The sequence below is a fragment of the Podarcis pityusensis genome (genome assembly GCF_964106645.2).
Source record: "Podarcis pityusensis genome assembly, chromosome: 16".
Taxonomy (NCBI): Eukaryota; Metazoa; Chordata; class Lepidosauria; order Squamata; family Lacertidae; genus Podarcis; species Podarcis pityusensis.
The window spans coordinates 33125226-33151697 of NC_138041.1; the positions used below are offsets into that span (position 1 = coordinate 33125226).

A 26472-nucleotide genomic window follows, 5' to 3' on the forward strand; every position below is an offset into this window, starting at 1 on the left:
TTCCCGCCTCCCCCAGTAGAAATAACGACACGTGACACCATTGATTAAGGTTAATGGGCTAAAATTGGCCACAACATTATTGGTTACAGGTAAGAGCGGTATTGGCTTAGGCATTGGTCCTATCTGACTATCCAGCTTCAGCCTGTTTGCTTGAAGACCGGGAAGGGTTAACACCAGCAGGGGGAGCCCTAGGTACTCCCCCAGGGTCACCGCTCGGGGGCGCGCTTTAGGCCCTGGCCTCCATAGGCTTCGGACGAGGCCACCCCCCCCCAGAATCCCCCCAGATGATGGCGCTCCCCCCCCAACACATCTACATAACAATACCCCTACCAATGCCTAACCACCAAGACCAAAGGAGTTGTGACGATTTGCTACAAGGTAGGCGAAAAACCAAATGGCCGGTGCCAATTTGCCAAGTGGAAAAAATTCCTAACAGTAGTCATTGATAGTCTGCACCATGTTTTGCAAATTCTGATGATTGGTTGATTCAAGGCCATGCACTTGCAAGCCGCAACAATCAGCTGCTAGTTGGCAGTTCCCAAGTGCTGGGACTTTGCTGGCTCCACAGTCCACCTTTCACCCTAGCTGCATCTTTAGCTGCCCCACACCTGATATCATACACCATAAATGGTTTACCCAAAGCAGCCTCAGAGGCTAGACAGGGAGGCCTAATTGTCCATTGAGCTGCTTCCCTCCCCACTTACCTGCTCTGCCTATTGATGGACTACTCTGTTGCATTCCATTATCAACACCTCCTGGAGCCATTAGTCACCTGTCTCCAGTCAGGCTCGCCTCTGCCTTGAATTTTTATCTCCTTATCCCAGCAGTAGTGGCCTGTTAAAACAACCCATACGTTTCTCGCCGATTGCTTAATGTACCATAGAACGAGGCAGGTGATGCTCCATCAAGGTGCCACGCGCAAGTATTCCGCCATCTCCACAAAGTGTGTTTTGACATTCTCTAATTTATCGAAATGAGTTTGCAGTGAAACACGCCGTCTTTCTGCCCAGCCTCTCGCAAGCTCTCCCTGCTTCAATGGCCTGAGAAAACTCAGTTGTTGTTTTTTTGGTGCATATTAAGTCTTTGTTGACGTCTCGCCGACTCTCTTGACATCCTTTTGACTTCAGTGGTGCGGGTGTGGATTTGTGTCACTTTGATTCTAATCAGAAGTTACTTCTCTCCCCTCCTCCTCCTCTGTAAAGACATCTGGGAAATAAAATCATACCGGTGTTTGAGCAGCAAAAGAGACAGATGGCAGGCCAATTTTCCCCCTCCTCCCGGATTGTCAGATTAGATTAAGGCATTAAGGGAGACAAGATCTGTCAGAATAGATCACACCTATGATCCATCTATTCCCACGCCCTGTCTGTCAAGAGCAAGGTGTGCTGGTTTCTTCACACTCAAGAACTAATAAAGACCAAGTATATTATCCCATTGAGGACATTATCAGACCCTCCAAGTGTCCCTATTTCCCAGGGACAGTCCTGGATTTATAGAAACTGTCTTGGTTTCTGATTTGATCCCAGAATGTCCCACCTTTCCTTAGGGTGTTTCTATTTTCATTGGAGAAATATTGGAGGGTATCCTGCCACTGTGGGAAGATGCAAAGTCACCAATAGCACAAGGGCAACTCTAGCTCACCACTTTTGTCTTTGCCACCTTGGACAGCAGCATTCCCACTGCTCCAGAGGATCTCAAGCTGTGCTCACTGAAGAACATCTTAAAGTAATTTACACAGATTGACTGCACAATCTCTCCCCCGCCCCAGTACAACAATATCCATTTGCAGTGTAGCACTTGGAAAGCTCCAGCCCTGCCAAAACCAAAAGCCATTTCATTGTTCCAGCGTTAGAAGTCCCCTTGCTGATACACTTCTTGATAATGCTCTGCACCCATTGGCCAGCCCATCAGACTATCCAAAAGCAGTTTGGCCAACATTAATCACCTTTCCCCCTCTCTCTTTCATTCTCTCGCTCCCTGTATCTGTCTTCCTCTCACTACTAGCTGGATGAGAAAGAGTGATTATAAACAAAATAGATTCTGTTTGATTGATTATGGCTGTGCAGGTAGACACTTCTGACTTCCCTCTCACCCTTGACAATGCCCACTCAGACATGTTTTCCTAGACCTCTTGGGATGCGGGAGCAATTTGATCCAGACTGAATATGGGACCTTGTGAATGCAAAGTAGATGCTGCACCACTGAGCTGCGGCCCTTCCTTGTATGCCCAGGCACCACAAATCCACCTCCATCAGGACATATTAGTAAATCCAGTGTTTTGGGGGGTTAAAAATAGGCCACAACAACAATGCCAAGGTGAGTTTGACTTGGCATTGGGTAGCCAAATTAGGGAGTGCTATGACCCTCAGCACTGGCGGAGGAACGGGGGAGCGGGGGGAGCGCACTACCCCCGGCGGCACGATCTTGGTGGGGTGCCATTGCAGCTTCCCCCCACACTGGGTGCCACACCCCCCACAGGCCACCACACCCCCAGGACACAAGCCAGCCATGCCCTCCCCTGCTCTCCGCTCCCAAGCCAGAGCTTGAAGCTCTGCCACTGGCCCTCAGCCCCCGTGTGGATCTATGGAGAGAAGCACTTCCCTGTGGATCCCTTTCATGGGATACCCCACCACCAAGGAGGGGAAAGCAGAAGCTCACAATTCCTGCTTGGCCAAAGACTAGGAACAACAACAACTTCTTCTTTATGTCATTATGTCAATAATGGTCAATAGTCAATAATGAGGCAGACAGACACACCTTGCCAAGAAAGGCATTTTGCATATAGGGATTATCATCCACAACTGCAGCAGCAGCAACAAGTACCCCAGATTGCAGAATGACAGGCCTCAGCCCAGTGAATGCTGTGTTTAAGCCCCACTGAAATCAGATGAACAGGATAACTATGACTCACAAAATGATTTAGCCAAAATGATTTAGGCTTGGCTTGGAGCAGGGGTAATGATGAGAGGCAAAACCCTTGCCAGCATGGCCAGTTGTCAGGGATGAAAAGAGGGATACTCTACCACATCTGGAGGGCCACAGGTTTCTATCCTTGCCTTCCAGCCTTGGGCAGCAATTCTGTAAATACTTACCTGTGGGTAAGTCCCATTGAATTATTGAAGTATTGCTGGTTTTCTTTCGTGCTCCATTTTCAAGCAGGAGCAACACCAGGCGTCAGATATAAACACGCAAGATGAGCCAGATTGCAGCTTCCTTTTGTATCCATTGAAGTTTATTTCAGAACTTTGCTTGATCATTATTATTTTTATTGTCATTACAAGCCACAATAGACGTGGCAGGAGAGTCTCTGATTCAATTTATCAGTCCTCCGTGCATTTTTCATTATTATTAAACACAAGGCAAATTGATTAGAATGTTTGCTGCATGTTGGTAAAATATTACTTCCCTGGTAAGAAAGCTGCTGTTCTTTTCTTTCTCTCTTTCCTTCTTTTTATTTTTTAAGGCGGTAATAAAGTTCCATTAGGGGAAGTTTTACAACTGACATCTAATAAAGGAATGAATTGAATCACTGCTTGAATAAAGTGGTAATGGAGCTCTAATGCTCTCATTGTTTTTGGACCAAGGCTGGGTGTTTACAAGGGCTGTGTTGGCAATTTTGTAGTTCTCTTTTGGAGCCTCTCTCTTCAGAGCAGAGATAGAGAAGAAATTAAATTCCGTTTGAGTTCAAGGACTGATGTACCTATGTAACTTGTGCTTTCCAAAGCAATACACAAACCAAATCACAGTCAGGGTCTCAGGTAGCTATCCTCTCCTGTCACCTGCTATCTGTCTGTTCTTTTTCAAAAAAGCTAAGGATGCTAAAGATTGCACCCAGGACCTTCTATATGCAAAACATGTCCTCTTCTTCTCCTCAGCAGTGCTCTCTCCCCAAATGTATCACAGGGGCTTGTATTTGGATGGAGAGGCAGGACCTTCTAATCTAAACCATGGGTAGGCAAACTAAGGCCCAGGGACCAGATCTGGCCCAATCGCCTTCTAAATCCGGTCCGTGGATGGTCTGGGAATCAGCATGTTTTTACATGAGTAGAATGTGTCCTTTTATTTAAAATGCATCTCTGGGTTATTTGTGGGGCATAGGAATTCGTTCATTTATTTTTTCCCAAAATATAGTCTGGCCCCCCACAAGGTCTGAGGGACGGTGGACTGGCCCCCTGCTGAAAAAGTTTGCTGACCCCTGTCCTAAACTCACTTACATTGTAGCATGTCAATTTAACTTCCTTCTGAATAGACTTGGGAAGGACTGTGCTGTTTTCACATTGCAATGGAATATAGGAAGCTGCTATCTAGTTCAGTGCCATTGTCTAAACTGGCTGGCAGCAGCTCTCTATGCAGGTTGTCTTTCCCAGCCCTGGATTGAATTTGAGACCTCCTGCTTACAAAGCAGATTATCTACTCCTGAGCCGTAGCCCTTTCAGATCTAGAGTTAGGTTTTTGCTGGCTCACATTGACTGGGTGGGTGGGTGGATGGATGAATGGATGATGCATGGATATGAAGTTCATTTTGACATCACATGGTGTGACATGGGTTTGTGTGAATATGCCCCTCGTTTCTTAGAACGGGCCTTTTCTGTGGTGGCTCCCCGATTGTGGAATGCTCTCCCCAGAGAGGCTTGTCTGGCACCATCATTACATGTCTTTAGAAGCCAGGCAAAAACTTTCCTCTTTACCCAGGCCTATGGCTAATAATCAATCGCTTGTGAAAGTGTCGGGGGAAGGTAAAAACATAGTAAGAAGTATATTGTTTTATCACTGATGTTCTGTAATGTGTTTTTAATGTTGTACATCGCTCTGGGATCTTTTGATAAAGGGCCGTATAGAAATTGCATAAATTGTTGTTGTTGCTGCTGCTGCTGCTGCTGCTGTTGCTCTTCCAGAGGTGCATTGTTTGAACCCTTTGTCCTTCATTTGTCCTTGTTTCCCCTCATCAACAGGACACCAGCCATGATTGGTTGTTCGTTTGTGGTGGACAGAGAGTACTTTGGTGAGATCGGCCTTCTTGACCCTGGAATGGAAGTTTATGGGGGAGAAAACATTGAACTTGGTATGAGGGTGAGTGACACATTATTGGCTTTGTGGACTGTAGATCAAGTAGGGCTTGAAGAGATAAGAGCTCTCGGCTTCATGATTTAGCCTTGCTTGGATGAGGCCTTTCGGTGTTAACTCATTATTTGAGCCTGCTTGACCATTGACTGTTTCAATTGCTTTATGGTGGCAATCGCAAGCACAGCATGAAGCTAGGGAGTAAATGGGACTGGAGTCAGGGGGGATCAGTTCCAAATAAATCTGTCTAGAAACAGACTGTGAGACATCAGAGTAGTCGTGGGTTTCAACTGAGAAAGCCAAGATTCCATTTCCTGATCACCTATAAAACTCACTTGGGCAAGTCACTATCTCTACCTTGCAAGGGATGTTGTGAGGTTAGAGCAGAACAGCTCTGTGTGCTTCCTTGAGCTCCTTGGAATGATAATTAGGGACCAAACATAACAAGGAGGTAATTAGGGACCAAACAAAGACAGAGGCTCCATGCACCTAAAATGGGAAATATAGATTGGTTCACATGATACTGCCAGAAATGGGTCAGGGGGCAGACACTGAACAAGAGGTGAGAGCAGGAATCATCAGCTGACCTTACAACCCAGAAATCAAAAGTCAGTAAATCCTGTTGCTGTCCAGGCAATGTCTCAGCTATTAACAAAGAACTATTATAGTTACTTGGGGTCAAGAGGAGTTCAGTGACTAGTCTGTGTCAGCGGAGTCTTTCAGGATCTCAGGAACTGTTGTCCAGGATATGTTCCCTCCTAGCTTTCCATACGATGGCAGCCGCACAACAGCTGGCTGGCTGGAATATCATTGGGCTGGCTGGAATATCATCAACTATGAGACATTTAAACAGGATAAGAAGAATGGATTGCTATCGAACCCTCTAAATTTGAGAAGGAAATAGTGAATAATAATACAAAGATAATATCAAAGATGTACCGACGACTCCTTGACTAGGAAGTCGAGGAGGAGGTTAAGGCAGTTATGATTAGATGTGCTCAAGATATTGGACACCCTATAATGCTGAATGAATGGGAAAACTTCTGGAAAACAACTATGAAGTTTACGGCTTGTTATAACATTAAAGAAAACATGTTAAAGATGCAATATAGGTGGTATCTAACCCCATCAAAGCTCTCAAAGATGTACAAAAACATAGCAAACAACTGTTGGAAGTGTGGGGCAAGTAATGGAGACATGTATCATATGTGGTGGACATGTAGAAAGATTAGAGAATTTTGGTGCCTTGTTTTTGATGAGCTGAAAAAAATCTTTGGATTAACCTTTCTAAAAAAAGCCACTCCAGTTTCTACCCAAGGAACCTCCTGATAGCAGCTGATGGGAAAATGAAGAGGCTACCGCTGCCATCCACATTGCTTCTCCTCTGGCCCAACCCAATGAAGAAGCAGGCTGGCTGGAAGTGATGTGATGACAGTGAAGCGAGAGGATTCCCCAGATGCTCCCAGCATCTCCATAAACATCAGGATGCAGCAGCAGCAGTGAGGAAAGGTCCCAAGGCTCTAGGAACAGAAACTGGGAATGGATTGGTAGAGGCTTTGCAGTATGAGGAAAGAATGAGAAGAAAGGAAAGGAAAATGGTGAAAATAGGTCATAGAAGGATTCCAATGAAGGAGGAAGGTGCAGGGAAGGATATGGAACCATGTCTGGGTTGGTAAGCACAGTGGTGAGCCAGGAAAGGGAAAGACCGAGACAGAGAAAGAAGTGTAAGGTTATAGGGAAGGAACCAATATACTACAGAAAACTGTGTGGTCTTTTGGCAGGTGGTGTTGCACTATGAAAAAGAAAGGTATCTAAACTCAAGTGGTAAATTTCCCACCAGCAGTCTCTGACAGGAAGAGACAACCTGGGGCTCTAAGAATCCTGAGAACCTCACGTAGCACTTTTCTGACAGCTCCTTTCTTAATGTGGGGGGGTGAGGGTGGCCTGCATTCCCTACAGCAGAAATGAACGGGATGCTTTGCGTGCAGATGTGTGTGCAACTCTGCAGTTCTCCCCCCGGTCCTACTTGCACCCAGAGAATTACTTCTAGATGGGCAGCTACCTTGAGGTGTGCATGACTGTAGATGCCTGGCACAGCAGCCAAAGGCTGATACATAATTAGTGAGCAAAAGCCAAGGCCTGGAGCCCTGGAAGATGCAATTGTGCTGAAACGTAGACGTTGAGCAGAGGGCTGTTCCAGAGGGACTGGTTCCTGGGGTCTAGCAGCATCATAGAAACAGTTGGGGCAAATGCCTCTGGAGAATGTGGCTGGATGCATCTGACTCTCAAATTGCTGCCAGAGAGTCGGAGCAGCTAAATTTGGCGCCTGTCAGCTTTCATCCAACTCCCTGGCGTAGACCAGGCTTAGCATATTCAAGATTGCTTGCTGTGACTTTTTTTTTCTCAGAGCTGCTGCTAAATGTCTCCTTGAAGGTAGCAGGATGATGTATCAGTGGTCAGCACTTTTAAAGAAGTAGGCTGTGGCACATTAAACCAGGCATAGGCAAATTCCAGCCCTCCAGATGTTTGGGACTACAATTCCCATCATCCCTAGCTAACAGGACCAGTGGTCAGGGATGATGGGAATTGTAGTCCCAAACATCTGGGGGGCCGGAGTTTGCCTATGCCTGCATTAAACGATAGGTTATGTTTTGGTACTTAGGGCTGGGCAGCAGGTGGGTATGAACCCCCCAGGTTTTTTTGGGAGGGACATGGGCAGGATGCACGCTATGGTGGGGTTCTACTCCCCTTTGACACTGTTGGTGCTGCTCATCAGCTTGATAGCCTTTCTCAGCCCAATCAGTTCTGCTTCCCAGAGTGCTGGTTCTCCTAGGTCTTCCAATAGAAGAGAGAGAGAGAGAGAGAGAGAGAGAGAGAGAGAGAGAGAGAGAGAGAAGGGACTAGAGGGCTTTTGAGATTATCACCAATGTGGTATGGACTTTAGCAGATGCCTGATAGTGATGACCCCTAACAGCAATCAGGAATCAGGAGCCCTAAGTTAGGTATTGGTTGACTATAGCTAGGGAGGAAGACCTATAGCCTTCAGCCTAATTTAAGTTGGCCCACAAAGGTGGATTGGAAGAGGGAGCTTCATAGATGTAGTTTTTGTGGGAATGTTTAGGGATGCAGGAGAGGATCTATTGTTTGATTATATCCTTTCCAACTTGTGTTAACAAGTTCCACAATTTAGCGGAGTAACATTCCCCTTTTAAAACTTGTACAGCGGATGCATTTGCTCAGGCTTGTTAAAGCCTCTATAATGAGTTTCCTTTCGGTAATTCCCATTCAGTCCCTCATAAAAAGATAAGACATGACACAGTCTTCTATAAAAGTTTAAAAAGAGTTTAATCACACATTCTGTTCACAATTGGATCCCAGAAGGCAGACTTAGCTTAGAAAAGTAATATACTGTACCTGGAAACTATCCCATAAGGAGACAGCTCCTTTGTCCTCTCTTGACTGGAAGCCAAGAGAGCATCTTAGGCTAAGCAGATGTTGCTTCTTTGATGAATGTAGTCAGAGAGAAAGAGATGGCGGCCAGTCCTATGCTTTTGTTACCTGCACAGGTGAGGCCACGCCCACCTCTAGTCACATGCAGAGGAAGCCTGTCCCATCTTAGGAGAAACAGGAAGTTCTGACTGGCTGGTCCAGACACCCCCTTTTATGTCCACTCTAGAGATGTTGTACTTGACTGCTCTTGTGTTTCACATCCCACAGTTTTCATAGAAACATAGAGTTGGAAGGGACCACAAGGGCCATCTAGTCCATCCCCCTGTAATGCAGGAAACTTCTTGCCGAATGTGGGGCTTGAACCCGTGACCTTGAGATTAAGAGTATTGTGCTGTATACCAATAGTAGGGAACCTCAGTCCCCCGAGAGTCAAATGCAGCCCACCAAGTTTCTCCACGTGGTCCTCAGGTCTTCATTCAGGTTGCCACCTGAACCTCAAATGTTCGCCACTGGGTGAGCTGTACACCTACCCAGCAGATCCTGGCACAAGGGCAGACACTCCAAAAATCTGATGCTGAGAATTTCAGAAGCATCCCCAATTTCCTTAGTCCCATTGTGGCTGCAAACTGCAATGCTGGTATTAAAGACCAGGATGGTTTCAGTACTGTACTTGGGTGAATCCATTGCCAGTCTTGTGAGGTGAATCTGGTCTGTGATCCATTGGATTCTGAGCCAGACTCACTGGTGTAGCTTGGCAACTTTGGGCATGACCTGTATTCAACTGCTCTGCCACCTGGGTGCTAGTTCAGAGAGAGGACCCAGTTATCCTGCTTCCCCAGCTTCTGTTTCAGCCACTGTGAGCATATGCAGTTGCTCTGCCACCCTGAAGAGCCCTTCAGGTGCGTGTGGGTTGGGATTGCAACTTATTCCTTCCTTTAATCTGAAGGCTGCATTTCTCAGGTTCTCATGCAAGAATAGTTCAGAGCTAAAATATCACGGGGAGTGGGGAAGAGAAAGCAAAGGCTGATAGGAGCTAAAAATTATTAGCAAATGCTTAATAATGCTTGAAAATGCCTTTACTAATTAACATTATTTTCCTGCTGAAGAGAAAACAGAAGGCTTCTGCTTGGTTTTGTTATGTCTGATAAACCTTTGTTGAAATAATTTTAATCAACTGGAATCAGAGAATCCTGTCTAATTAATGAGACTGATCTGATTAGAATATTGCCTGGTGACCCTCCAAATCCTTTTTAAACAGTAACATTTATTTCAGATAAGCTTTTTTTGTTGTTTTCCAGCTGTCAGGACAGTATGTGTCTGCAGGTGCATAAGGAACCATGCTCAGTAGCAGAGCACATGGCGAAGATCCCAAATTCATTCCCTGATAAGGAGCCAGTTTTAAGTTGCTAGCCCTTTGTAAATTTAGTCTCAAGAATTAGAAGAACATTTCTAACCTTTCTGAATACCACCTACATCCCAAAACCTGCATTTCCAGCTGAAATTAAACTGAGGAAGAAGAACCAACCAATTTGACCAATGCATGGAGGCTGAGGCTATCAGTGACCACTAGCTATGAAGGCTATGTTGTGTCATGTATTCTACTCAATATCGACCCAGAGCAAAACTCCAACGTATAGTTAGCAGAGTAAAAACATAAACACGTTGCAGGATTCCCCACAAAATAGACCAGAGGCAATTGCATTTCATCCAGCAGAGCTTTACTGCTACTGAAGGCAGATGAGCATAACGGTCACAAATCCAATACATTCAGGATTGGCACTGTCCATAAGAAATCCAGTTGCACAGAGAAATGCAAACTGATGTGTTGGAGACAGTTGAAGACAGTATGCCTCTGAATGCCAGTTACTGGCTATTCATCATGGGGAGCATTCTGTTGTGCTCACATCCAGCTTGCAGGCTTCCCACAGGCATCTGGTTGGCTACCATGAGAACCACATGCTAGACTAGATGGGCCACTGGTCTGATCCAGCAGGATTCTTCTTATGTTCTTGTGCCACTCAATGCCAAAAGCTGCCGTCTCTGATTGCTGAGTGAGGGCCAGGAGTGGGAACAAGAAACCCCATTGAACATCTCTGAATACCTATTGCTGGACATTCTCAAGTGGGGAGAACACTGTTGCATGTAACTGTTCTGTTCCAGTCCCCCTAAGACAATGGTTCCCAACCTTTTTTTTGGCCATGCCCCACCTAAGCACCTTCAAAATCCTGAGTTCCAACCCCTGTGACATATAATTCTTATTATTCAAAAAGTGAACTCCTATTCACATGGAGGAAGCCTAAAAAGGCCATTAACTGTTAATAACTCATTCTTGAATTGCCCCCTTAAAAATCAAATTGCCCCCCTGTGGGGCATGTGCCCCACGTTGGGAACCACGGCCCTAAAAGGTTCCAAGGGGGCGAAACATCTGTGTACTGCCCAACTCCTTGCCCCTCTCCATTGCAAACTGGACACATTATACAAATAAATTTGCACATTTTCCCACCATTTGCATGATTGCTACAGGATTTGCACACATGGGGCAGTATTCAGGCTTTACTCAGAGCCATGGAAGTGAATGAACATTACTCCATTAGGGCCCATTGATTTTGGTGGGCCTATTGTGAGTAAACGTTCACTAAATACCACCCAAGGGATCTGAAAGTTGCTTTTGGGAACTTGGCAAGATCAGAAGCTGCCTTCTACTGAGCCACACTATTGCACTGTCTGCACTGCTTGGAAATAGATATCCAGGATTTAAGACAGGGAACGTTCCCAGCCTTCGCCAGAGTTGCCAGCAATGGTGGCTGGTGCACTTTTGGACTGGTAGGGCCGGACACAGGGAGGCCCACAGTGAGCAGAATCAGAGCCTATGGCAGGCAGAGCCAACGCATTCTAATCCTCCCTGCTGAGTTCTACAAAACGGAGATGAAGGAGGTGACAGCCAGGGCTGTCTCCTGGACTGGTTGTAGTAAGAAGGCAGTGTCCCATTCACTCTAATGGGTCGGCTTCCAACAGTTGCCGAGATTTGGACCTGGGACACTCTACGTGCAAAACATGTACTCTGCGACTGTACCATGGCCCTTCAGTCTTTCGTGCCTGAGCTTGTCCAAAGGCAAGCAGAACTGGAGAGGGTTAAAGAGACAGAAATCAATAGCTCTAACAAACTGTGGGTTATTTACTCCCCTGACTCATTAAAAATAACCAGAGTGCCTGACAAGCCTGTATAAGTCCCCTTATTAGCGGAAGCTACAGATGCCCTTGATTGTTTAGAAAAGGGAGCGTATAAACATTAAAAGCATACTTTATGATTTGACCTAATAGAAAGAGTTTATGAGCCATCTTTTTACGGTGCGGCTGTTAATCATCCTAGTAAAGTGCTCTTTCCATCAGCTGGAGTGTGCCAGCCATCAGGAGCAATGAGCTGCACTTTCCCCCCCTTTAATCCTCCTGATCTTTGGCTCCTCTCCAAGGAGGAAGGAGAAGACCAGCCCATGAGGGTCAATAAACAGTGGAACTGGCTGCACACCTGGAAGACCAGGGATCAAGGGCCCAGAGACAAAAGTAGAGTTCCAGCGAAATGATGGGGGTGCTTGAGGTCATGGTGGGGAAGCTGTGACCCTCCAAAAGAAAGACACTGTCTCTTTTCTGCACCAGCCATGTCTCTAATGAAAGGTGGGGGGCCTGTGGCCCTCCGGATCTCAATGAATGCCAACTCCCCAGGTATGCCACAATATCTGGAGAGATGCAGGTTCCCCCATTTTTGTAGTAAAGCAAGCACAAGGAACCAGGCTTGATTCTATTCATCTGAAATATACTTATACGTATGTCTGCATGAGGTGCATGTGCAAAGGGGGCTGCAGAATAGGAGGGAGCAGGAGGAGGAGGCGGCCTGGACATGAGGGTGAAGGTGAAAACACAGGTGCAATTCAGGGCTGACGAAGAGAAGAGAGAAGTGGCTTCAGAAATGGGGTTAGGAAGGTGGAAAGTGAGTGTAGTTGTTGCAACAGGGAACCTCTGTGGGGTGAATGTGAGGGTAGTGGCAAGCAGAGTGAGCAGGGGCACAGCCCCTTGTGTGTGTGTTTGTGTAGACTGGCTTGGCTTTGTTTTTGGTTTGGTTTTCCTGCTTTAGAATAAAGAGATTTCATGCTCCTTTGAACAGTCGTTGCTTTATTATTATTATTATTAGTCCCCCTTTCTGCCACCGTCTTTTATAATAGTCTCACGGTTTACCTATGCTGAATTTAAACTCTGAACTCTCCATTTTGTTGTATTAGCTGATAACGTAGTAGTTTCTGAAAGCCTCAGCATGCACTCAGATCAATCCCATCTATTTAAAAGAAAGGTCACTGTCTCCTATTATGTTTTAAAGGCATACAAGTCACTTCTGTGTTTGTAAAAATGTGCAGACACTTGGCCCGCATGACTAATGCACCCATCTGGCTCTTCCACAGGCTGGTGAACTGCAGTGCTGGACGGCAAGCATCTCTGAATGTCACAAATCTGTATCCAAGCCCAATATAGTCTTCCCAACCATGGGACCCAGATTAGGAAGCGCTGTAGCTCAGTGATGGAGCTTCTGCTCTGCACACCAAAGGTCCCAGAATCAACTCTGGGCATCCGTTGGTAGGGCTGTCTCAAGACCCTGGACAGCTCCTGTCTGTCAGTGCAGATAATACTGAGTTCCATGGAACAATGACCTGACTCAGTATAAGTCAGTTTCCTATTTTCCTATATTGTTGGATTACAATTCCCATCATCCCTGACCATTGCCCATACTGGATGGTGCTCATGGGGGTTGTAGTTCAACAACATCTGGTGACCCATGCCTGGGAAAGACTGGCCTAAACCATTAGGAACCTCTTGCAAACTCACCCTGTACCTTCTTGGCTCCATCCGACAATGTCCTTTGTTCTCCTTTAAAGTTGTTGTCAAAGATGGGGAAACTGTGGCCCTCCAGACATTGTTGAATTCCACCTCCCATCAGTCCCAGCCAACATGACTAGTGGGAGGGTGATGGGTACCCTGAAATTTCTGGAAAGCCATGCATGACATTTCAAAATACAATTTCATAAGGGGGTGCAGCTTGTGGGGTGAATTGTAAGCCTTGTGTGACCAATACACTGGCCTCCAGACGTTGTTGGAATCCAGTTTCCATTAGTCCCAGGCAGCATGACCAATGGTGAGGGATGATGGGAGCTGAGGTTCAGAAACATCTGTAGAGCACCACTTTGGCTAACCCTATTATAGGGGCGGACAGGCCACCACAAACCCATTTCTCCAAACATTCTTGACTCCCTCTGACAGTTGCCTAATAAGGACCAGACATGCTCTGGCAGCTAATTACACTTGTGAGCCTAAGGATGGGGGACAAATTTGTCTTTAATTTGACCCTGCCTAATTTGCAGCTTCTTATATTTTTTTTCAAAGTATGGTGTGGCTCCAAAGTATGGAGTCTTTGTTGTTTAAGCACAAATGCTAGGCCCACAGAACTTTCTGGCTTGTCTATGGGAACAGGTGATGTCACATAGTTCTCTGACCTCCCAGGAGTGTGGCTGGGAGAGAAGCTGGCATGTAGAGACCTTTGCCCTGCTGGAAGCAGACACTGTGTTTGTACTTAAAGGCAGAAGAGGCTAGTCCATTAGTGCAAAGAGGGCACTGCCCTACCAACCTCCACCTGCCTCCGCCTGGCTGCCTTCTTACAACTAGGTCAGGGATGGCACCGGCTGTCAATCTCCCATCTCCTCTCCTCTTTTCTCGGTTCAATCCTGTCCCCATTTCACAGACTTGCTTTTGCACTTCCTCACCATCAAAAGCAGTTTTGTGTATTTGCCAACACGTCTGGGAAAGTGTTAAAAGCAGGGAGAGAAAATATCTGAGGGGGTCCCATTTGCCTGGCCTCAGCTTCATTTAGAGGGACAGGTCTATTTAAAGTTTCCCTAGAGTGTCATGTTTTGATATGTGAAAGAGATTAATGAAAGGAGGATGAATGGAGAAGCCACGGAGGCAGATGATGTGTGCCAAGTTCTAAGCAGAGTGAACATCGCAGGCAAAGGCAGCTTAAGGTGGATTTCCCTTAAATTTTAATATAATGCAAATTTTATTATATGGTCACAAACCCCGGTGAAAGCAGAACAATTTCTGACATACACAGAGTTGAAGTATAATGGTCTATATCTAATGTTTGCTGTTTCACAGTACAAGAGCCCTTGCACTAGTAGATGGCAGAGATTACGTGTATCTGAAGAAGTGTGCATGCACACGAAAACTCATACCAATAACAATCTTAGTTGGTCTCTAAGGTGCTACTGGAAGGATTCCTTTATTATTATTATTTTATTTTGCACCAGCCATTCCTTGTTCAGGCAAGCAAGAGGTAATGTCACAGTTCAAGGACACATTCCAGCCAAGCAAAAGCACTCAACTGGTGAGGTATGTACTCTGGTGAGGGATATGGTCTATGGAGAGTCCTGAGGGCCAGAGGGAAAGCCCTGGAGGGATGCATTTGGCCTTGGGCATGTGGTTCCCAAACCCTGATTGCAAAGGTTCAATCTCCACATCTTTACCCGCAAATGATGTTGGGTAGCACAGCCTTCACTCCGTAGACTTGGTGAGCCACTTTGTCCCAGGGTAACTCTAAGCTAGAATGACCCATGATAGATAAAACAGGGATCGTGTATCGTGCACAGATGGCTGTTCAGTATAGTCCTCCTTGCCCGAGACTTCCTCCCATCCCCCCAGTGGACTTGCCTGCTTTTTAAAATGTGACTTCCAAATCCAGCACCCTCTTAACAATTTACTGCACCTGTCAGGGCTAATTTATTAATGGGACCTGTCAGTAATCAGAAAGCTTGTGGTGTGGCAAAGGCTGACATTTGTTCATATTTTTAAAGCCCCATTTGACCTTGAACAGCTGCTAAGTGGAGTGAACACGCTCTGAGAGGGCTCAGGGAACGTGGCTAATCAGAGGGACCCAACAACATACTGACCCTCCAAGCGTCCCTGTTTTCCAAGGACAGTCTCAGATTTACAGAAGCCATCCCAGTTTCTGATTTGATCCCGGAATGTCCTACTTTCCCTTAGGATGTCCCTATTTTCATAGGAGAAATGTTGGAAGGTATGGAGTTATGCGACCCCCAAGCCAAGGAGATAAGTGACTATACAACCTTTAGAAGATATCTGAAGGCAGCTTTGTATGGGGAATTTCTTTTACATATTTAATGTTTTATTATGTTTTTCTATATGTTGGAAGCTGCCCAGAGTGGCTGGGTCCACTCAGTCAGATGGGTGGGGTACTAATAATGGGGTACTAATAATAATAGTAATAATAATGGGACATCCCTATTTTCAGGATGTGGGTGGCGCTGTGGGTTAAACCACAGAGCCTAGGACTTGCCGATCAGAAGGTCGGCGGTTCGAATCCCCGCGACGGGGTGAGCTCCTGTTGCTCGGTCCCAGCTCCTCCCAACCTAGCAGTTCAAAAGCATGTCCAAGTGCAAGTAGATCAATAGGTACCACTCCAGCGGGAAGGTAAACGGTGTTTCTGTGTGCTGCTGTGGTTCGCCAGAAGCGGCTTAGTCATGCTGGCCACATGACCCAGAAGCTGTATGCCGGCTCCCTCGGCCAGTAAAGCGAGATGAGCGCCGCAACCCCAGAGTCGGTCACGACTGGACCTAATGGTCAGGGGTCCCTTTACCTTTACCTATTTTCATTGGAGAAACGTTGGAGGGTATGCATGGCACAGTGTCAGTGACACAAGCAGGGCAGAGAAAAGGAGGTATTTTTTCACCCAGCACATAGTTAAATTCACTCCCACATGAGGTAGTGGTGGCCACCAACTTGGATGGGGTTAAAAACGGGATTTGATATATTCATGGAGGATTAGGATATCCAGGCATGCCAGGAAACAGGGAATTATGTTCACATGTGGTGGGGGTGTAAATATGTACATTTATTATTATTATTTGCGAAGAGTGTTTAAGGAGATAACAGAAACCACAGGGTTAAAGCTGACCAAAACTCCAGAGGTAACATTATTATCAATTTACGATGGGGTGGAAGGTTCACAGGCTATGAAGGACTTGCTTACAAATTTATTGACAGCTACACAAATTGTTATAGCTAGAAAGTGGAAGGCACAAACAGAATATAAAATGGAAGAATGGTATAAAGAGGTGTGGGATATAGCTACAGTATTAATGATAAATTACATGTGCCATTGAGGAAAGACAGTGAATATGCAGGAGAAATGATTTTGAGGGTGTTTGTAGAATTTGTACTGTTAAAATGGGAAGGGGGTCAAACCATCGCAAGAGGTGTTGAAATTTTGGGAGGTTGGATGGTTATAATGGAATGGTCTAGGGGGTGGGGTGCACATTTTTATTCTTATTTATTTATGATTATTACTTTGTAAAAAAAATAAAAAATATATGTCAGGGAACTGACATCGGAGCCAGAGGCGGAGGCAAGGCTTCCAAGCGATGCTGGAGAAGGGCCCAGCAGGGAGAGAGGCAGCTCATCAGCTGGGGAAGGAAATCAGCGTAACACCAGGGATAAAGGGGGGCAGATGGGGGAATCGGCGAGGGGGCTCCAGGACTCCTTGCCGGAGACCAGCGGGGAGAGCACGGGTCCTCCGCTACCCACACCCTCCCTGCGCAGAAGACTTCCGCGCAGGGAGAGTAGGAGGAGACTTGGCGCCAAACAGCTTTTATGCTGGAAAAGGTTTAAGAAACGCCCACTGACGGATTCTGCTAGCGACTGAAACAGCCACGAAGTGAAGGGCTGTCCAGACAGAAAAGGTTTAACCAGGCAACCTAGCCAGGAGTGGCGGCAACTTACTCACGAGCAACCCCTATTATTATTACAATATATATAAAATGTAAATAAAGGTATAAAATCTAAATAAAAGAATGAATAATAATTATAAAGGATATCCACAATGGCTATGTTCTGCCTCCACTGTCAGAGGCAACAAGCTTCCGGGAAATCCAAGGTAAAGGTAAAGGGACCCTGACCATTATGTCCAGTTGTGACCGACTCTGGGGTTGCGGCGCTCATCTCGCTTTATTGGCCAAGGGAGCCGGCGTACAGCTTCCGGGTAATGTGGCCAGCATGACTAAGCCACTTCTGGCGAACCAGAGCAGCACACGGAAACGTTGTTTACCTTCCCGCCTGATCTATTTATCTACTTGCACTGGCATGCTAGGTTGGCAGGAGCAGGGACCGAGCAACGGGAGCTCACCCCGTCGCGGGGATTTGAACCGCCGACCAAGGTAGGTGGGTGCTATTGCACTCTGGTCCTGTTTGCAGGCTTCCCGGGGGCATCCGGCTGCCCTTTGTGAGATGAGGATGCTGATGGGCCTTTGGATTGATCCACCAGGCTCTTCCCGTTTTCTTAAGCAGGTTAGAAAAATTCATGGAGTATAAAGATGTAAATGGCCAATACCACCGGGTCTTCATTTTTGGGGGCAGTGTGCCTTTGAATGTGAGTTGCTGGGAATCACAAACGGAGGGAGTGTTCTTGTGTGCCAGCCCTGCTTGCGAATTCCCACAGGCATCTGTTTCGGCACTGTGAAAACAGGATGCTGACTTAGATTGACTACATTGGCTCCCAGTATGTTTCCGAGTACAATTCAAAGTGTTGGTGCTGACCTTTAAAGCCCTAAACGGCCTCGGTCCTGTATACCTGAAGGAGCGTCCCCACCCCCATCGTTCAGCCCGGACACTGAAGTCCAGCACCGATGGCCTTCTGGCAGTTCCCTCACTGCGAGAAGTGAGGGCCTTCTCGGTAGTGGCGCCCTTGCTGTGGAACGCCCTCCTATCAGATGTCAAGGAAATAAGTAACTATCTGGCTTTTAGAAGACATCTGAAGGCAGCCCTGTTTAGGGAAGTTTTTAATGTGTGATGTTTTATCGTTTTTTTAATATTCTGTTGGGAGCCGCCCAGAGTGTCTGGGGAAACCCAGCCAGATGGGCAGGGTATAAATAATAATTTGTTGTTGTTGTTACCCATTAGCGGCTCATCCAGACTGATTCCTGGCTAGGCTACATGTGAGCAAGGTGGGCCTTTGGCCTGATCCAGCAGGGGTCGTTTAGGTCCTTACATTCAATAATTAATTGATACAGGACTCTGTAACACGGGAAACACAGACATATTTTCTGTGCCGAACCTGCGAAGGAGTTGGTTCCCCAGGCGCAGACACATTGCGACAAGATGTTTACAGGGCAATTGGAGACTATTTCAGAGCTGATGTTTGTGAGAGCCTCGAGAAACCGCGCTGCTAAGCTTGCTAAAGTTGTTAAAGTAACCAGATAAGAGCAAGGAATTAGGCTTCTCGAGAACAGCAAGCTTTTTGCCTGCCAGCCAAATGGGATCTTGGGGGATTTACGCCTACGGGTCAGAGAGCCTACACAGACTTCACCCAAAGTGGCAGCAAAGATTACTGAGGGATTTTTCTGCGCACAGCATACTTGGGGAAAGTGTTCCTTATTTCTTTTATGCACAGCTCCGCTCTTGGTCTCAGAGGCTGAAAAGCAATACATTCCAGAACATGTTCCTAAAGGCTGGTGTGGTGCAGTGCAGTGGTTAAAGGAAGAAGCTATGAGTCTGACTCAAATATACAGCTGTAAATAAAACATTAAAATGTGTTGTAAAGTGCAATATACAAATGTGACACTAGATGGCGAGAGTGAGCTACGCCAAATTCAATGTATTTTTCAAAACATTTTTTTAAAAAGCATTTTCACAGCATTTTTTTATATGTGTGTAGATTCCACCTTGATATCCTCTGTTCAAATTGTAGCTCACCTATGAGCTTCCTGGGTGGCCTCTGACAAGGAACTTAGGCTGTGTTCATACAATGCATTTAAAGCACATAAGTTTTCCCAAAGAATCCTGGGAACTGTAGTTTAAGGATGCTGGGGATTTCAGCTCTGTGAAGGATATACTACTGTGAAAGATGCTATAAATGTGCTTTAAATGTGTGGCACCTATCAGCCTTAAATTGTTATCCAGGCTTGCTTGGCACCCGTGTGTGGCATCTTCAGGCACAAGCTGGGGCCCCAAAGTGTGGCAGCGCCTACCCCAATGCAATTCAGCCAACAGCCCCCTTACCCCACACGCAGTGCATCAGATGTGCATTTCTGGAAAGCAAAATGGAGGCTGCACTCTAAGGAGCTTTGCTGATGCTTAGCATAAAGAAGAAGAAGATTGTGCAATGTTGCAAGGTCAGCCCATCTTAAGAGGGGTCATCCACATGGAAGCAGACAACCTCTTTAGCAAATATTCAAGTTCTAAAGTGGGGGGGGGCAGCTTCTAAATGTTGTCTGACTACAATTCCCATCACCCTCGAACAGGGAGGGGGGGACAGATTTGCTTCAGTTCAAATTTAAAGGTAGACTTATCCAGTCTGCACTTCCCAAAATGCAATGTGATCTGAAATGCAGCCTTCCCTGAAATTCATACTTCTCTGAATTTTGCAGTGCAGTTCTCCAGCCAAATAACATGCCCATAAAAAAGATAGAGTAGGACCATGTGTATATAAATTTGTATCTTGGAAAAAATAACAAAAATGCATTATATTAAAGGTAATTGAAAAAATGAGAAGAAAAAGTGCACATTTCTATACAGTGGTACCTCGGGTTAAGTACTTAATTCGTTCCGGAGGTCCGTACTTAACCTGAAACTGTTCTTAACCTGAAGCACCACTTTAACTAATGGGGCCTGCTGCTGCTGCCGCACCGCCAGAGCACAGAACAGAGAACTTCTGTTCTCATCCTGAAGCAAAGTTCTTAACCTGAAGCACTATTTCTGGGTTAGCAAAGTCTGTAACCTGAAGCGTATGTAACCTGAAGCGTATGTAACCCGAGGTACCACTGTGTTTTAGTCGAAATTCACACTAAAATGCTGAGGAATTTTCATGAGAAGTTTTTTTAAAAAACAAAACAAAACAATAACCACAAAGTGATCTGGAAATTCAAAGAAGTGAAAAATGAAAAACTGAGATTGATCGATAGATTTGTACATCCCTACCCTTAACCATCAGCTGGCTGGGGCTGAAGATAGTTTGAGTCCAACAACACGCTGAGGGCCACAGGTTCTCTATCCTTGAATTCAAAATTAATATTCCACAAATTAATCTTTCTTCTGAAAGCTGTGCTGTGCAAGGCCTTAACAAGCTCCTTGCAAGAGTCCCTGCTTCTTTAGGCCATGGCAATAAGGCTACATGCCAGTTCTGCAAAAGTGACTCCAGGGAGCAACATAAATGAAAGCCAGACTTTTAAGAGGAAATGTAGGCAGCCTGCTACATATAATTAACATGCCCCAAGGGGATTGCGCTAAGCCTTATTCAGCACTTGTGTATCACCAAGGCTGTCACGTCCACCCAAAAGAAATATTAATTCAGGTGTGATCAACAAGATCAAATGAATACAACTGCCCTCAGCAACCACCTCTAAACAACTCTTACCAAGAAATATTGTATTTTTATTTGGGGGGGGGAATTATTGGTTTTTTCACAAAAAATTAAACACACAAACAGATAAACAAACACATAAACAACTAAACAAACATAAATCATAGCCTTTTTAAGCCTTAATCTAATTAACATTGTTAAGTGACTTCCTCGTATCCCCCTGGTTGGATTTCAATGGATATCATTATAACGGTTTTCCAATTCAGTATTCTTATAAAATTTACTTAATCACTTAACATCTTCCTTTCTAACCAATTCAGTATTAAACATATTGATTCATCACTTATTACATATTTAAATCCTAAGCCTATTCAGTATTTGCAAGTTTTTTACAATTAATTTATCTTAACATATTTAACTAAATAATCATTGAATTTCATCCATTCTTCCTGATACTCCTCCTCCTTCTGGTCATGGACACTTCCAGTCAGGTCGGCTAGCTCCAAAAAATCCATCATCTTCATCTGCCATTCTTCCACTGTTGGTACTTCCTGTGTTTTCCAATTCTTAGCTAGTAAAATTCGAGCAGCAGTTGTGGCATACAAAAATAATTTAACATCTTTTGGGGGCAATTCCATACCTGTTACTTACCAAGAAATATTGTAAGTCAGATAACTTTATTTTAAAGTGCCTCTTGGTGCTAGGGATGTCAGAGAAGTCCAATGGAAACAGAGAGAGGGAAGGTGGAAATTGCTGGCGTTCTTATTTGTCCCATACCTCAAGCAGACAGGAATCCCGCACATATGGACTGTATTCATTATTGCTGTTGCCTTCAGTCTGCAACTGATATGTAATTAAGTTTCTTCCACTCATTTGCACTGTGTTTCCTTTGCATTGAAATGATTGGTGTGGAATAACTTAATAATGGCAGAATAACTTTTGAATTATGGTGCTGGAGGAGACTCTTGAGAGTCCCATGGACTGCAAGAAGATCAAACCTATCCATTCTTAAGGAAATCAGCTCTGAGTGCTCACTGGAAGGACAGATCGTGAAGCTGAGGCTCCAATACTTTGGCCACCTCATGAGAAGAGAAGACTCCCTGGGAAAGACCCTAATGTTGGGAAAGATGGAGGGCACAAGGAGAAGGGGACGACAGAGGACGAGATGGTTGGACAGTGTTCTCGAAGCTACCAGCATGAATTTGACCAAACTGCGGGAGGCAGTGGAAGACAGAAGTGCCTGGCGTGCTCTGGTCCATGGGGTCATGAAGAGTCGGACATGACTGAACGACTAAACAACAACAACAACAATTTAATATCAATGCAGCTTAGGCAATTTCGCCGTGAGAGACAGTGAGACAAATAACATCTTTTTTGTCAGAAGACAAACAGCAGAAGAATGGAAACAGTGGTGCGTGTGATGAGAACAGGGTGGAATAGAAAACAATCCCTTCTTACATCTCTACTTGACACCAAGGAAGCAAGAAGCCCAGTTTAGCTGCTTGGTCCCTAGAATCTACTTTTTGCTAACTGTTGAAATTGGTCCAAATGCTTTTTCAGATTACTATAATCACAATGCATACATTTAAATAGCATACATTTATGTATGAAAATGTGTTTAATATGTGCATTTAAATAGTTTATAAATGTGAATTTTCATACAGATAAAACGAAAAGCCTGCAGATCAATGTAGGATCAGGAGAGAAGAGGCATGAGTGAATTGTATGCAAAACTGATGCAAATCAGAAAGATTCTGACTGAATCCCACTGGGCCATATCCAATATACTCTGTCCACTAGAGTCCTGGCTCCAGTGCTTGGCAGGTTGCAGATCAAAGGAGTTAGGTGAAACTGTTGCAGTGGTGGAAGCTTGTTGCACAACAGCTAGTTCTTGTGCAATCCGTAGCACAACACTATTCAGTAATGTATTTGTGTTTTCATGTGCACAATATTTCACCAGTGCAACAAGTATACTGCTGTGACCTAACTTTAAGGCCAAACCATAGCTGTCAACCATCCCTTATTTGGCGGGAAAGTCCCTTATCCCAGCGCCGTGTCCCGCTGTTGTCCCTTATTGATGATGTCCCTTAAATTTCCCGGGTTTCAAAGGAAGCAGATCCTCTCCCTCCCTGCCGGCCAGGGAGGAGGGAGGCTCCAACTGTGTTGCTTGGCTGCGTTGCTCACCCAATAAGGAGTCTAAGAACGACTGGGGGGGTGGAGCTTGCATGCCTTGTGCCAATCAAATTGGCTGCGTTGCCTGGGGACTCACCTTTGCTCAGCGCTTCCCAGCGGAGAGGGGATGGTGGTTTCCCTTGCTGCATCCCCTTTGCCAGGTTGCTGCGCTGTGGGAACCACCGCTTGAGGCTTCGTTTGGTTGCTGGCTGGGCTTTCTGCCTTTGGCTCAGAGGGGCTCAGAAGCTGAACGTACCTGTGCTCTGAAAATCCCTTATTTTGGTTGCTGAGCCCTTATTTTCGAGGCTACTGGTCCTTTATTTTCAAATCTGTAAGTTGACAGCTATGGGCCAAACTGGGTGCAAGGGCTGTGTTACGCGCTGTGATTTTGCCCTTGTAACATTGCTTTTCTAAAATGCTATTGCTAATAATATTAATAGTGGTAGTAGTAGTAATAGCAACATTTTCTTAACTCAGTTTAAGTTCAGTGGTGTGTGGAGCTATATCTTCAAGGGGCTGCAGCAAGAGTTGGCCAACTTTGACACATTTACCAAAGCCTCAATCCACTATAAAACAGAGAGAGAAAACACGGAAGAAGGTTCATTCAGAATATAGGATTGTATTAAATCTTAGTCATACTCAGATTAGACCTGTTGAAATAATTTAACTTAGGCCCATTCATTTCAGCAGGTCTACTCTGAGTAGAACTTATTTGACTACAACCCATAATCTTAATGTTCAGCAGAAACAACAACAACAACAACAATTCCTATACTGCCCTTTATCCAAATATCACAGGACAGGGGTACCTCTGGTTAAGAACTTAATTCGTTCTGGAGGTCCGTTCTTAACCTGAAACTGTTCTTAACCTGAAGCACCACTTTAGCTAATGGGGCCTCCTGCTGCCGCCCCACCGCCGGAGCATGATTTCTGTTCTCATCCTGAAGCAAAGTTCTTAACCTGAAGCACTATTTCTGGGTTAGTGGAGTCTGTAACCTGAAGCATCTGTAACCTGAAGCGTCTGTAACCCGAGGTACCACTGTATGTTTACAATATAAAAACACAAAAATACATACCATGATAAAAAGCAAAAACAATAACCCCCACCACACACACATTTATTAAAAACAAACAAACAAACCTGCTGATTGAGAATTTGTTGGTGTTAATTTGAAAACTGGGAAGAAGATGAGCCCCTCAACTTGGACCAGGATCAGGAGGGGCAGCGAGTGCTCATCTGTATTTTGCTGCTTCTGCCCTTTTCTTGCCTCCAACCTTGGAGTGCTGAGCCAACTCTCCAAAGGGAATCAAGATAAGCAAGTGCAGCAGAAAATGATTTCTGTCTGTGCTAACTCACAGGACCCAGCTGGTAAACAAATTATTTGGTTGTGGCTTCCGCCGGTCTCATCTCTCTTCTTCACCTTCTGCCTTGTACCTGCAGATTGTGATGGTAATTGATGGCTTGGGGCAAAGAAGGGTAATTGGGCAGAAGCATATAAGGTCAAAAAGGTGGTGTGTTGTGTTCTTTCCCAATAAGGATTTACGCGGTGTCCTTCATGCTGCAGGTTTAGAATCTGCCAACTAGGTGTTTTTAAAAAGTTTTTAGAGCTACTTTGTGGAGAGGGGAGGAGGGCAAACAGGATCAGGTGTGGATATGGTGGCTGAGTAGCAACAGCTCTTCAGAATCTTTCTCTGAGAAATGTTGGCTCAGTCTGATTAGAGCCTTGGAGCGCACTTGCCAGAGAGTTCAGTTCTTTCTTTGTTTTGTATTTCCCCTCCTTCCTCCATTAACCAGTGAACATGCATAAAACACTGCAAACAATTGCTGCTATTATTACTATTATTGAGTTGTTAATTTTTGAATTACCAAACGGAATCCAGGAAATTGGGGTGGTCCCTTGTAACGAGGCAGCTGAAGCAAGAGGGGAGAATCTGTGGCCCTCCAAATGTTACTGGACTCTGAATCTCATGATTCCGACTGGGTGCCAATAGTGGCTAGTGCCCATTAGGACTGGTAGGGTGGAAGGCAGGGAGGCCAGCAGTAGGTGGTGCTAGAGGAAATGACAGGTGGAGCCAACTAATTCTAGTTTTGCCACTTCCTACAAGTGAAACGCTGGTATAAAATCATAGTTTTATTGATTCATAGAAATGTAGTGTTAGAAGGGACCCTGAGATTCATCGAGTCCAGTCATAGGCAAACTCGGCCCTCCAGATGTTTTGAGACTACAATTCCCATCATCCCTGACCACTGGTCCTGTTAGCTAGGGATGATGGGAGTTGTAGTCCCAAAACATCTGGAGGGCAAAGTTTGCCTATGCCTGATCTAGTCCAACCCCCTACATCGCAGGAATCCCAACTAAAGCATTCAAGGCTGGTGGCCATCCAACCTCTGCTGAAAAACATCCATGGAATGAGAGTCCACCACTTCCTGAGGGAGACCATTCTACTGTTGAACAGCTCTTACTGTGAGAAAGTCCTTCCTAATGTTTAGTCGGGATCTCTTTTCTTATAACTTGAATCCATTGTTTGGGTCTTGGTCTCCAGAGCATGAGAAACAAGCTTGCTACATCCTCCATGTGAGAGCCCTTTAGATATTTGAAGATGGCTATCCTATTTCCTCTCAGTCGCCTCTTCTCCGGGCTAAACACAACCAACTCCCTCAACTGTTCCTCATTGTGATGGCCTGGAACTTGGGCTCGGACTTGGAACCAGAGGAGTCTCAGTCTGCACCGGATCCTTTGCCTCAGGCATCATCTGAACCAAGTCTGGGGCTTGATCCTGAAGAGTCCCAGTCTGCACAGGTTCCCCTGTAACAAACACCAGCTGGCCCGAGTCAGGGGCCTGAGCCTGCCCTGGCTCCAGATGTGGGGAATACCTCATTGCCTTCAGCTGGGCCATCACTTACGGCTGCTCCACTACCGGTTTGGTCAGGGGAGACTGAGACGGCCCCTGGGTCTAGTAACCCACCGACGTCTCCCAAGCTGCAGAGACTAAGGTCAGAGAGAAGGAGAGAGCTGAGTACTCACAGGAGGAGTGCTTGCCTTTGGGAGAAACAGGGAGGTGAGTCACTGGGGGATCAGGACCGGCCATTACCCCGACAAAGATAAAAGGCTGTCAGACCCCACCCCAGGTTGCAGGAGCAACATTGCTGTATGCCAGACCCCGCATCTGTCCTTGCCTGGTTTCCTGCCTCGTGTCCTGCCTTGACCCTATCAGACTAACTCCTAGCAGAACCTACAGATTCTGGACCGGACCTGGACCGTGCTTTTCGGGTTACCCCTGGGCCCAGCACACTCATAAAGCTTGGTTTCCAGACCAGTGATCCTCTTGGCTGCCTACATTTCAGCTTGTTGATATCCTTCTTAAATTTTGGTGTCCAG

The 26472-nt window shown here is 45.6% G+C and overlaps 1 protein-coding gene across 2 annotated transcripts in view; it reads left to right on the plus strand.

The window, feature by feature from the left end:
- GALNT9 (polypeptide N-acetylgalactosaminyltransferase 9) overlaps positions 1-26472 on the plus strand; it is a 180975-nt gene that overhangs the window by 90402 nt on the left and 64101 nt on the right. For both annotated transcript variants that reach the window (XM_080985163.1, XM_080985164.1), the window contains one exon: positions 4953-5070. In XM_080985163.1, coding sequence (XP_080841289.1) covers positions 4953-5070 — 118 coding nt within the window. The remainder of the gene's footprint in view (positions 1-4952; positions 5071-26472) is intronic.